The sequence below is a fragment of the Strongylocentrotus purpuratus genome, unplaced genomic scaffold (genome assembly GCF_000002235.5).
Source record: "Strongylocentrotus purpuratus isolate Spur 01 unplaced genomic scaffold, Spur_5.0 spur5_scaffold_21, whole genome shotgun sequence".
NCBI lineage: Eukaryota > Metazoa > Echinodermata > Echinoidea > Camarodonta > Strongylocentrotidae > Strongylocentrotus > Strongylocentrotus purpuratus.
The window spans coordinates 1,313,269-1,327,777 of NW_022145607.1; the positions used below are offsets into that span (position 1 = coordinate 1,313,269).

The 14,509-nt window shown below is 37.2% G+C and overlaps 1 protein-coding gene across 1 annotated transcript; it reads left to right on the forward strand.

Annotated features, from left to right (window-relative positions):
- Positions 1-478: 478 nt before the first annotated feature.
- LOC115928252 lies at positions 479-14,509 on the forward strand. The gene is made up of 8 exons (XM_030995313.1): positions 479-695; positions 1,991-2,158; positions 3,453-3,620; positions 4,915-5,082; positions 6,381-6,548; positions 7,648-7,815; positions 9,104-9,268; positions 14,291-14,509. Exons 1-8 carry the CDS (start codon positions 609-611, stop codon positions 14,468-14,470), a joined length of 1,272 nt encoding a protein of 423 aa, XP_030851173.1. The 5' UTR covers positions 479-608; the 3' UTR covers positions 14,471-14,509.

Genomic DNA, 14,509 nt, shown 5'->3' on the forward strand with positions numbered 1-14,509 from the left:
TAGTCAATAACATTTTAAGGGTGTTCAGGTTCTCTACGGAAGAGAGGACAGGGTTTTCTCAAGAGTAGTGTGATTGGGGACTGGCTCAAGACCGTTCTGCCTTCTTGTGTTATTATCTTTTGTTCTGTAAGACTTTAGAGCATGAGCCAAGTCCTTCATTCATATTTACCCGCTTCTCCCTCAGTCAACAGGTCAACATGATTTATAAAATATTGTACTTTTCTGTATCCGCAATGCCCAGTCCACAGTGAGTCAATCAAAAACCTATTAATTACCTCTGTCATTATCTATCAGTTATGAATAAATGCCATTACCTTGGTCTCAAAAGAATCCAGGAACTATTTAAATTAGTACTAATTTCAGGTGTCAAGACTTGTACACTATCAACAAAATAAATGATATTGTGTTAAGAGTTTTTTATTGTGGCAACGGTATTAATATAACTCAAACATATTGTTGATTGTTGAATACAGTTTTGAATGTTTTGTTATTGGTATTCATTCAACATAATGTTGCTATCATAACAGATTGAGACTCTTGACATCGACTCTGCTGATCTTGGTGAACGTCCCTTTGCATCACGTGATCTCGCTCAGTTCATCTGTAAGATGACTCATCTGAAGGACCTGACACTCCACGGTCAGTATCACGATGACTTCTACTCAACATCGTCATCGATGGCATCATCTGCAAAGGTATTGATTTGATTGTATTTTGTTGGACTCTTAACAAATCACTACATGTTTTTGTTATACTGGAGGTGTACTCTGTACCTTTATAGTCAAACGCAAGTGTAGAATTTTACTCTCCCTATTGGTACACCGTTAAGAGCAGGTACGAAAAGTTGATCGTTTCGTGAAGTGGATGATAAAAGTAAACTTTCTGTCATAATATAAAAACAGAATGAAAATTATTAGAGTAATAGTGCATAATATACATTTGATATGACAATTCGAAGGGCTACGGAATTGCTCATGGAAAGACTGCCATTTCAATTGTGAATGCTGATGGGACTAAATATTTCAATTTAAAAACCTACAAATATGAAAAATCGAATCTCTTTGTCCCAGTTTGTATTATTTTTGTCACTCTTTTGAAATTGCAAAGTGTTCCATGTTTATTTGTTTTCACACTTTTCTGCTATGTCAAATTAGTTTTTCAAAGTACTATTTAAATCGAATGTCAGAATAACGTATTGCATAATTATTAAGGATGGCTACTGTATCATGATGTAAAGTGGAATCTGTTTAAGGTAGTTTAATGTTAGCAATTGTTTATCCAACACAATGTTACTATTAAAACAGGTTAAGACTTGACATCCAGTATGTAGATTGCCTCCCTCCTACACACCCTCACTCATTCCAATGTGAATATGTATAAGGGTCAGTAAAAATACCGGATCACATGCCCGGTAAAAGAAAATCCCGTCCTGTCTTTATACAATCATGGATCCACCACTTTGTAGTCAATAACATTATCAGGGTGTTCAGGTTCTCTACGGAAGAGAGGACAGGGTTTTCTCAAGAGTAGTGTGATTGGGAACTTGCTCAAGACCGTTCTGCCTTCTTGTGTTATTCTCTTTTGTTCTGTAAGACTTTAGAGCATGAGCCAAGTCCTTCATTCATATTTACCCGCTTCTCCCTCAGTCAACAGGTCAACATGATTTATAAAATATTATATTTTTCTGTATCCGCAATGCCCAGTCCACAGTGAGTCAATCAAAAACCTATTAATTACCTCTGTCATTATCTATCAGTTATGAATAAATGCCATTACCTTGGTCTCAAAAGAATCCAGGAACTATTTAAATTAGTCCTAATTTCAGGTGTCAAGACTTGTACACTATCAACAAAATAAATGATATTGTGTTAAGAGTTTTTTTATTGTGGCAACGGTATTAATATAACTCAAACATATTGTTGATTGTTGAATACAGTTTTGAATGTTTTGTTATTGGTATTCATTCAACATAATGTTGCTATCATAACAGATTGAGACTCTTTACATCTACTCTGCTGATCTCAGTGAACGTCCCTCTGCATCACGTGATCTCGCTCAGTTCATCTGTAAGATGACTCATCTGAAGGACCTGACACTCCGCGGTCAGTGTCACGATGACTTCTATTCAACATCGTCATCGATGGCATCATCTGCAAAGGTATTGATTTGATCGTATTTTGTTGGACTCTTACTAAATCACTACATGTTTTTGTTATACTGGAGGTGTACTCTTTACCTTTATAGTCAAACGTAAGTGTACAATTTTACTCTCCCTATTGGTACACCGTTAAGAGCAGGTACGAAAAGTTGATCGTTTCTGGAAGTGGATGATAAAAGTAAACTTTCTGTCATAATATAAAAACAGAAAGAAAATTATTAGACTAGTAGTGCATAATATACTTTTCATATGACAATTCGAAGGGCTACGGAATTGCTAATGGAGAGACAGCTTTTTCAATTGTGAGTACTGATGAAACTAAATATTTAAATTAAAAAACCTACAAAAATGAAAAATTGAATCTCTTTGTCCCAGTTTTTATTATTTTTGTCACTCTTTTGAAATTACAAAGTGTTCCATGTTTATTTGTTTTCACACTTTTGTGCTATGTCAAATTAGTTTTTCAAAGTACTATTTAAATCGAATGTCAGAATAACGTATTGCAAAATTATTAAGGATGGCTACTGTATCATGATGTAAAGTGGAATTTGTTTAAGGTAGTTTAATGTTAGCAATTGTTTATCCAACACAATGATACTATTAAAACAGGTTAAGACTTGACATCCAGTATGTAGATTGCCTCCCTCCTACACACCCTCACTCATTCCAATGTGAATATGTATAAGGGTCAGTAAAAATACCGGATCACATGCCCGGAAAAGAAAATCCCGTCCTGTCTTTATACAATCATGGATCCACCACTTTGTAGTCAATAACATTATAAGGGTGTTCAGGTTCTCTACGGAAGAGAGGACAGGGTTTTCTCAAGAGTAGTGTGATTGGGGACTGGCTCAAGACCGTTCTGCCTTCTTGTGTTATTATCTTTTGTTTTGTAAGACTTTAGAGCATGAGCCAAGTCCTTCATTCATATTTACCCGCTTCTCCCTCAGTCAACAGGTCAACATGATTTATAAAATATTATATTTTTCTGTATCCGCAATGCCCAGTCCACAGTGAGTCAATCAAAAACCTATTAATTACCTCTGTCATTATCTATCAGTTATGAATAAATGCCATTACCTTGGTCTCAAAAGAATCCAGGAACTATTTAAATTAGTCCTAATTTCAGGTGTCAAGACTTGTACACTATCAACAAAATAAATGATATTGTGTTAAGAGTTTTTTTATTGTGGCAACAGTATTAATATAACTCAAACATATTGTTGATTGTTGAATACAGTTTTGAATGTTTTGTTATTGGTATTCATTCAACATAATGTTGCTATCATAACAGATTGAGACTCTTTACATCTACTCTGCTGATCTCAGTGAACGTCCCTCTGCATCACGTGATCTCGCTCAGTTCATCTGTAAGATGACTCATCTGAAGGACCTGACACTCCGCGGTCAGTGTCACGATGACTTCTATTCAACATCGTCATCGATGGCATCATCTGCAAAGGTATTGATTTGATCGTATTTTGTTGGACTCTTACTAAATCACTACATGTTTTTGTTATACTGGAGGTGTACTCTTTACCTTTATAGTCAAACGTAAGTGTACAATTTTACTCTCCCTATTGGTACACCGTTAAGAGCAGGTACGAAAAGTTGATCGTTTCTGGAAGTGGATGATAAAAGTAAACTTTCTGTCATAATATAAAAACAGAAAGAAAATTATTAGACTAGTAGTGCATAATATACTTTTCATATGACAATTCGAAGGGCTACGGAATTGCTAATGGAGAGACAGCTTTTTCAATTGTGAGTACTGATGAAACTAAATATTTAAATTAAAAAACCTACAAAAATGAAAAATTGAATCTCTTTGTCCCAGTTTTTATTATTTTTGTCACTCTTTTGAAATTACAAAGTGTTCCATGTTTATTTGTTTTCACACTTTTGTGCTATGTCAAATTAGTTTTTCAAAGTACTATTTAAATCGAATGTCAGAATAACGTATTGCAAAATTATTAAGGATGGCTACTGTATCATGATGTAAAGTGGAATTTGTTTAAGGTAGTTTAATGTTAGCAATTGTTTATCCAACACAATGATACTATTAAAACAGGTTAAGACTTGACATCCAGTATGTAGATTGCCTCCCTCCTACACACCCTCACTCATTCCAATGTGAATATGTATAAGGGTCAGTAAAAATACCGGATCACATGCCCGGGAAAAGAAAATCCCGTCCTGTCTTTATACAATCATGGATCCACCACTTTGTAGTCAATAACATTATAAGGGTGTTCAGGTTCTCTACGGAAGAGAGGACAGGGTTTTCTCAAGAGTAGTGTGATTGGGGACTGGCTCAAGACCGTTCTGCCTTCTTGTGTTATTATCTTTTGTTTTGTAAGACTTTAGAGCATGAGCCAAGTCCTTCATTCATATTTACCCGCTTCTCCCTCAGTCAACAGGTCAACATGATTTATAAAATATTATATTTTTCTGTATCCGCAATGCCCAGTCCACAGTGAGTCAATCAAAAACCTATTAATAACCTCTGTCATTATCTATCAGTTATGAATAAATGCCATTACCTTGGTCTCAAAAGAATCCAGGAACTATTTAAATTAGTACTAATTTCAGGTATCAAGACTTGTACACTATCAACAAAATAAATGATATTGTGTTAAGAGTTTTTTATTGTGGCAACGGTATTAATATAACTCAAACATATTGTTGATTGTTGAATACAGTTTTGAATGTTTTGTTATTGGTATTCATTCAACATAATGTTGCTATCATAACAGATTGAGACTCTTGACATCGACTCTGCTGATCTTGGTGAACGTCCCTTTGCATCACGTGATCTCGCTCAGTTCATCTGTAAGATGACTCATCTGAAGGACCTGACACTCGACGGTCAGTATCACGATGACTTCTATTCAACATCGTCATCGATGGCATCATCTGCAAAGGTATTGATTTGATTGTATTTTGTTGGACTCTTAACAAATCACTACATGTTTTTGTTATACTGGAGGTGTACTCAGTACCTTTATAGTCAAACGCAAGTGTAGAATTTTACTCTCCCTATTGGTACACCGTTAAGAGCAGGTACGAAAAGTTGATCGTTTCTGGAAGTGGATGATAAAAGTAAACTTTCTGTCATAATATAAAAACAGAATGAAAATTATTAGAGTAATAGTGCATAATATACATTTCATATGACAATTCGAAGGGCTACGGAATTGCTCATGGAAAGACTGCCATTTTAATTGTGAATGCTGATGGGACTAAATATTTAAATTAAAAAACCTACAAAAATGAAAAATCGAATCTCTTTGTCCCAGTTTTATATTATTTTTGTCACTCTTTTGAAATTGCAAAGTGTTCCATGTTTATTTGTTTTCACACTTTTGTGCTATGTCAAATTAGTTTTTCAAAGTACTATTTAAATCGAATGTCAGAATAACGTATTGCATAATTATTAAGGATGGCTACTGTATCATGATGTAAAGTGGAATCTGTTTAAGGTAGTTTAATGTTAGCAATTGTTTATCCAACACAATGTTACTATTAAAACAGGTTAAGACTTGACAGCCGGTATGTAGAACGCCCCCCTCCTACACACCCTCACTCATTCCAATGTGAATATGTATAAGGGTCAGTAAAAATACCGGATCACATGCCCGGTAAAAGAAAATCCCGTCCTGTCTTTATACAATCATGGATCCACCACTTTGTAGTCAATAACATTATAAGGGTGTTCAGGTTCTCTACGGAAGAGAGGACAGGGTTTTCTCAAGAGTAGTGTGATTGGGGACTGGCTCAAGACCGTTCTGCCTTCTTGTGTTATTATCTTTTGTTCTGTAAGACTTTAGAGCATGAGCCAAGTCCTTCATTCATATTTACCCGCTTCTCCCTCAGTCAACAGGTCAACATGATTTATAAAATATTGTATTTTTCTGTATCCGCAATGCCCAGTCCACAGTGAGTCAATAAAAAAACCTATTAATTACCTCTGTCCTTATCTATCAGTTATGAATAAACGCCATTACCTTGGTCTCAAAAAAATCGAGGAACTATTTAAATTAGTACTTTTATTTCAGGTGTCAAGACTTGTACACTATCAACAAAATAAATGATATTGTCTTAAGAGTTTTTTATTGTGGCAACGGTATTAATATAACTCAAACATATTGTTGATTGTTGAATTCAGTTTGGAATGTTTTGTTATTGGTATTCATTCAACATTATGTTGCTATCATAACAGAGGGAGACTCTTGACATCGACTCTGCTGATCTCGGTGAACGTCCCTTTGCATCACGTGATCTCGCTCAGTTCATCTGTAAGATGACCCATCTGAAGAAGCTGACACTCGACGGTCAGTATCACGATGACTTCTACTCAACATCATCATCGATGGCATCATCTGCAAAGGTATTGATTTGATCATGTTTTTCGGACTCTTAGCAAATCACTACATGTTTTTGTTATACGGACGGTGTACTCTTTCCTTTATAGTTAAACGCAAGTTTAATTGTGAATGCTGATGGGACTAAATATTTCAATTTAAAAACCTACAAAAATGAAAAATCGAATCTCTTTGTCCCAGTTTTTATTATTTTTGTCACTCTTTTGAAATTGCAAAGTGTTCCATGTTTATTTGTTTTCACACTTTTGTGCTATGTCAAATTAGTTTTTCAAAGTACTATTTAAATCGAATGTCAGAATAACGTATTGCATAATTATTAAGGATGGCTACTGTATCATGATGTAAAGTGGAATCTGTTTAAGGTAGTTTAATGTTAGCAATTGTTTATCGAACACAATGTTACTATTAAAACAGGTTAAGACTTGACATCCAGTATGTAGAACGCCCCCCTCCTACACACCCTCACTCATTCCAATGTGAATATGTATAAGGGTCAGTAAAAATACCGGATCACATGCCCGGGAAAAGAAAATCCCGTCCTGTCTTTATACAATCATGGATCCACCACTTTGTAGTCAATAACATTATAAGGGTGTTCAGGTTCTCTACGGAAGAGAGGACAGGGTTTTCTCAAGAGTAGTGTGATTGGGGACTGGCTCAAGACCGTTCTGCCTTCTTGTGTTATTCTCTTTTGTTCTGTAAGACTTAAGATCGTGAGCCAAGTCCTTCATTCATAATTATTTACCCGCTTCTCCCTCAGTCAACAGGTCAACATGATTTATAAACTATTGTACTTTTCTTTATCCGCAATGCCCAGTCCACAGTGAGTCAATAAAAAAACCTATTAATTACCTCTGTCCTTATCTATCAGTTATGAATAAACGCCATTACCTTGGTCTCAAAAAAATCGAGGAACTATTTAAATTAGTACTAATTTCAGGTGTCAAGTCTTGTACACTATCAACAAAATAAATGATATTGTGTTAAGAGTTTTTTATTGTCGCAACGGTATTAATATAACTCAAACATATTGTTGATTGTTGAATACAGTTTTGAATGTTTTGTTATTGGTATTCATTCAACATAATGTTGCTATCATAACAGATTGGGACTCTTTACATCGACTCTGATGATCTCGGTGAACGTCCCTCTGCATCACGTGATCTCGCTCAGTTCATCTGTAAGATGACTCATCTGAAGGACCTGAGACTCCGCGGTCAGTATCACGATGACTTCTACTCAACATCGTCATCGATGGCATCATCTGCAAAGGTATTGATTTGATCGTATTTTGTTGGACTCTTACCAAATCACTACATGTTTTTGTTATACTGGAGGTGTACTCTTTACCTTTATAGTCAAACGTAAGTGTACAATTTTACTCTCCCTATTGGTACACCGTTAAGAGCAGGTACGAAAAGTTGTTCGTTTCTGGAAGTGGATGATAAAAGTAAACTTTCTGTCATAATATAAAACAGAATGAAAATTATTAGACTGATAGTATAAAATATAAATTTCATATGACAATTCAAAGTGCTATGGAATTGCTAATGGAGAGACAGCTTTTTTAATTGTGAGTACTGATGAGACTAAATATTTAAATTGATAAACCTGCAAATATGTAAAATCGAATTTATTTGTCCCAGCTTGTATTATTTCTCAAACCCTTTGAAAATTGCAAAGTGTTCCATGTATATTTATTTTCACACTTTTCTGCTATGTAAAATTAGTTTTTCAAAGTACTATTTAAATCAAATGTCAAAATAATGTATTGCTTATGTGAACTAATTAGGATAGCTATGTATCATGATGTAAAGTGTAAAAATATTTTTAAGTAGTGTAATGTCAGCAATTGTTTATCTAACACAATGTTACTATTATAACAGATTAATACTTGGCATGCAGTATATGGATCATCCCCCTTCCCTTTCACCAGCCCTAACTCATTCCAACGTTAAAATGTAGTAGGATCAGTAAAATTATTAATCATTAATCACCTCTGTCATTATCTATCAGTTATGAATAAACACGAATAAACACCATTACCTCTGTCTCAAAAGAATCCAGGAACTATTGAAATTAGTACTAATTTCAGGTGTCAATTAGGCTATAGTTCCTCATTACAAAATAAATGTATTGTGTTTATATATTTTCATTGAGGCGACGACATTGATATAATTGTAAACGTTTCGCTGAATTTTGAATACAGTTATAATTGGATGTTGATAATTCAACAAAATGTTACTATCATAACAGATTGAGACTCTTTACATAAAGTGTTTCCGTCTAAGTGAACCTCCCTCTGCATCATTATGTCATTATCTATTAGTTATGAATAACGCCATTACCTCGGTCTCAAAAGAATCCAGGAACTGCTGAAATTAGTACTAATTTCAGGTGTCAAGATTTGTATATCATTCACAAAATAAATGTTATTGTGTTAAGAGTTTTCGCTACGGCAACGATATTAATATAATTTTTAATGAATTGTTGATTCTCGAATATAGTTTTATTTGGTTGTTATTCGTATTCATTCAACATAATGTTGCTTTCATAACAGATTGAGACTCTTGACATCTACTCTGATCTCAGTGAACGTCCCTCTGCATCACGTGATCTCGCTCAGTTCATCTTTAAGATATCTCATCTGAAGGGCCTGACACTCCGCGGTCAGTATCACGATGACTTCTACTCAACATCGTCATCGATTGCATCATCCGCGAAGGTATTGATGTGATCGTATATTTCAGGGCTCTCAACAAATCACTACATGTTTTGGGTATACTAGAGGTGTACTCTTTCCTATATATTCAAACGCAAGTGTAGAATTTTACTCTCCCTATTGGTACACCGTTAAGAGCAGGTACGAAAAGTTGATCGTTTCTGGAAGTGGATGATAAAAGTAAACTTTCTGTCATAATATAAAAACAGAATGAAAATTATTAGACTAATAGTATAAAAAATAAATTTCATATGACAATTCGAAGTGCTACGGAATTGCTAATGGAGAGACAGCTTTTTCAATTGTGAGTACTGATGAGACTAAATATTTAAATTTATAAACCTGCAAATATGTAAAATCGAATTCATTTGTCCCCGTTTGTATTATTTATCAAACCCTTTGGAAATTGCAAAGTGTCCCATGTATATTTATTTTCACACTTTTCTGCTATGTAAAATTAGTTTTTTAAAGTACTGTGGTTTAACTGGGCTCTGCCGGGGTAGCGTTCTGCCTTGCAGTCTCTCAAAACCCGGTTCACGCTCTCGACAATCATTCATCAACTATATCTCTCAGTGGGCTCTCACAAAAGTATATCGTGTAAGAATAAACGTGGACTAGCTCTCAATCTCATTTACTTACTCCCGCAATCACTGAATGTCTGGCAGTAACTCAAGAAACAACACTTGCACAGTATCTGCAGTTCAAGTAACTTTACTCGTTTCTAGTAACGGACCTGTCGCAACGACAGCCCGATGCTGACCGACTGACACGACAGCTCCACGCCGACTCACTGACATCTCACGATGTACACATATATATTTCACAATTAACTATATAACGCCCTCTACGTCTTACTAAATTACTGGGCTAGTTATGCTACACAGCCCCTCCCCAAGTGTGGGCTGTCCTCGGACCACTTTTTAACAAAACAAGATAATATCACTTCGAAATAATCTTTCCAAAAAAGTACAAAATTACTTTAAAACTCCTTAAAGTACATGTATATACACTTAGATATAACAACAAAATTATCTATGTATAGACTTAGTAGAGAAAGAACAAAAGAGTCGTCATGAGAAACGGGAAAGTTTAGGAAAGAATAGGTGCGGAAGGAATAGGACCAGAAATTCTGAAACAAAGAATACATGGCCTAAAACACAATGCTTATACAAGTTAAAATAAAACATAACCCTTTCCTTTTTCTCCTGCTACCTAACAAATACAAAACAATGCATCCCTGTACTATCGTAAACAAGAAATATTTGCCTAGTAACAATACAACATACACTTTCGTAAAGTGCAACATAAGAACTCGAATAGAGTGAAAGAACAAAAGAAGTAGAGGGAGAACGAATGAAATATGAGTTTGAAGTCAGACAAAGGGTGAAGGGTAGAAGGAATGCAGGATTTAAGGTGAACAAGATATTACACAATTCATTTCAGGTACATAAGTAAAAACAACAAAAGACATTGGTTGGAATGGCAAAGTACTGGCTGCTTAGTTTGAGTTTATGGCAAGATTAAATAAGTTGGGTCTCGGTGGATTCCTAGTTCTCGCGAGATCTCTCCTAGAGGCTGGGACAGGAACCTTTCGTGGTGCAGGTACAGTCGGTTCAACAAGTTTCGAAGCTTCCCTGTCGACGGGGTCAACCTCCTCTTCCTCTCCTAAAGCTGACATGTGCAAGTTGGCTAGGAGCGTCCTGCTCAACCTTCGGGCTGACTTACACTCGCTTCTAACTAGGAGTCCGTAGGCTGAAGAGTGCCACTTCGTAGGGTTTCAACCTGTCCACATGAACTACCTTCAACTGCCGTACACTCGAGCGGATGTCTGCATTCGTTCCTACCCCATAGAACCTCAACTCCTCCAGCAAACCTTATCTCTGGTCTTGTTCATGCCAAGGTACCCACTAGACTTGCCATCAAGCAATTCCTTCACAACGACCTCTCGAAGCTTAGCTGATAAGACAACATTCAGTTACCCTATGGCCTTGGTCACTATTCCCATTTCCTGTCGGGAACGCCTTGCTTCATTTCCAGTTGGGCTCACTTCCTCCAAGGGCTTCTCCACCCTGGACTTTGAAGCCATTGCTGACCAATCCAGCCGTTCCCTTGACCTTGACTGAAGGATCTTGCGCCTGGTCTTGGCTCATCTGCTCATTCATGATGCTGGGTTCTATCGTAACTGTCCTTGCCTCCGCATAGCTATCTCGGGGTACCTCCACTTTCGGTGCTACTTGTTTATCAGAGATTGCTGACTCCTTGAAGTTCCGCTTTACACGCACTGAGGACAATTCGTCACTGCCTTCGCCTTCACACGAAACATTGGTAAGTGAGCGTCCAGAACGGTGCACGGTTTTGAAGTCGCACTCTGCTATCACTTGCAGCCATCAATCCATCCATCCCTGCAAATCTCGAAAATCAATGAAGTGCCCCATGATCAGTCCTGACCTCAAATCTCCGACCATAATACCGGGCCATAATAAAGGCAAAAACTCCATACAGGCGCTATACTCACAAAATTCACTGTACAGGCGCTATCATTATTTACACAAGCGCTGTACCTTACATGTACATGCGCAATCCCTGCATTCGCCTACACACAGGCGAAACCTCAGGCGCTTTCTCTGCCTTCGCCTGCACACAGGCCAAATTTTCATCCTCCATAGTCACTCGTTTAGCAGCCATTACAGGATTCTCTATTATAATTATAAAAACACAAACTCCAGTCAGGCGCTATACTCTCAATGTATAGGCGCTATGTCTGCCGGCGCCTATATAGGCGCTATACCTCCTACGTGTAGGCGCTGTCACTGCCTATAGGCGCTATAACTAACACGTACGTAGCTAGGCGCTCCCACTGCCAGACGCCTATAGGCGATATACCTCCAACGTGTAGGCGCTTCCTCTCACTGCCTGGCGCCTATAGGCGCTATACCTAACACGTAGGCGCTCTCACTGCCCGGCGCCTATATGCGCTAGACCTAACACGTAGGTAGGCGCTATCACTGTCGGGCGCCTATAGGCGCTATACCTAACACGTAGGTAGGCGCTATCACTGTCGGGCGCCTATAGGCGCTTTACCTAACACATATAGGTAGGCGCTATCACTGTCGGGCGCCTATAGGCGCTATACCTAACACGTAGCTAGACACCGTCACTGTATGCGTAGGCGCCAATCTACTTCCGGGTTCGCTGTTGGGGGAGTTCGTTCTGAGCTGCTACAGCCACGTTGCTTCTGTCCCACCGCTGCCACCAACTTGCACAGTATCTGCAGTTCAAGTAACTTTACTCGTTCCTGGTAACGGACCTGTCGCAACGACAGCCCGATGCTGACCGACTGACACGACAGCTCAACGCCGACTCACTGACATCTCACGATGTACACATATATATTTCATAATTACCTATAACGCCCTCTACGTCTTACTAAATTACTGGGCTAGTAATGCTACAGTACTATTTAAATCAAATGTCAGAATAATGTATTGCTTATATGAACTAATTAGGATAGCTATGTATCATGATGTAAAGTGTAAAAATATTTTTAAGTAGTGTAATGTCAGCAATATTATTGTTTATCTAACATAATGTTATTATTATAACAGATTAATTCTTGGCATCCAGTATAATGGATCGCCCCCCCTTCCCTTCCACCAGCCTTAACTCATTCCGACGTTTAAATGTAGTAGGATCAGTAAAATTATCGGATCATAATACTGGGGGATAAAATGCCCTCTTCTCTTACAATCATGGATCCCCCGCTATAACATTGTCAATAACATTCTCAGGGTGTTCAGGTTCTCCAAGGAATAAAGGAAAGGGTTTTCTCAAGAGTAGTGTGATTGGTGACCGGCTCACGACCCTTTTGCCTTCTTTTTTTTATTCTCTTTTTTTCCTGCTAGAATTTAGATCATGAGCCAAGTCCTTCATTGATATTTCCCAACTACTCCCACAGTCAACAGGTCAACATGATTTAGGAAATATTATAATTTTCTTTATCCGCAATGCCCAAAGTCCAGATTGGATCAATCAAAAACATATTAATCACCTCTGTCATTATCTATCAGTTATGAATTAACACTAATAAACACCATTACCTCGGTCTCAAAAGAATCCATGAACTTTTGAAATTAGTACTAATTTCAGGTGTCAAGGCTATAGTTCCTCATTACAAAATAAATGTATTGTGTTTATATATTTTCATTGAGGCAACGACATTGATATAATTGTAAACGTTTCGCTGAATTTTGAATACAGTTATAATCGGATGTTGATAATTCAACAAAATGTTACTAACATAACAGATTGAGACTCTTTATATAGAGTGTTTCCGTCTAAGTGAACCTCCCTCTGCATCATTATGTCATTGTCTATTAGTTATGAATAACGCCATTACCTCGGTCTCAAAATAATCCAGGAACTGCTGAAATTAGTACTAATTTTAGGTGTCAAGATTTGTACATCATAAACAAAATAAATGTCATTGTGTTAAGATTTTTCATAGTGGCGACGATATTAATATAGCAGAATGTTGAATATAGTTTTATTTGGTTGTTATTAGTAATAATTCAACATAATGTTGCTATCATAACAGATTGAGACTCTTAACATCCACTGTGATGATATCAGTGAACGGCCCTCGGCCTTCCAGCTTTCCGGGTATTTTTCGATTGCAGGGGTGATGGAGTTTCAGGCGTTTCAGGCGAGACGTCTGATTCGGTGTACTCGCTATCGCTGTCGCTTTTGTCACTGTGACTGAAGGACGAGAGGCATGCAATTGTCGCGTCAAACGGATATTACACGGCCGAGATGACGGGTGGGGATCCATTGGAAGCTTACTTATTTCGATAGTCAGACTAAATTGGTTGATTTTACTGTATAAACTAGGACGCCGTTGAGAAAAAGCAATTAGGAAAATAATTACGTTTAAGGAAGTGGAAGCCAAAAAAATATAATGTTATATATAATTCAGTATAGTAATGTCAGCAATTGTTTATCCAACATGATGTCGTACTATTACAACAGATTGAGACTCTTGACATCTACTCTACTGATCTCAATGGACGTCCCTCTGCATCACGTGATCTCGCTCAGTTCATCTGTAAGATGACTCATCTGAAGGACCTAACACTCCGCGGTTGGTATCACGATGACTTCTACTCAACATCGTCATCGATGGCATCATCTGCAAAGGTATTGATTTGATCATATTTTTGGGGACTCTTAGCCAGGCGCGGATCCAGG

Bases quoted from the DNA above. Each gene is read 5' to 3' on its own strand.
- LOC115928252 (XM_030995313.1), top strand. From the start codon at position 609: ATGACTCATCTGAAGGACCTGACACTCCACGGTCAGTATCACGATGAC. The intron at 2,159-3,452 runs GTATTGATTTGA...CTATCATAACAG, and splicing joins CGATGGCATCATCTGCAAAG to ATTGAGACTCTTTACATCTA. The intron at 3,621-4,914 runs GTATTGATTTGA...CTATCATAACAG, and splicing joins CGATGGCATCATCTGCAAAG to ATTGAGACTCTTGACATCGA.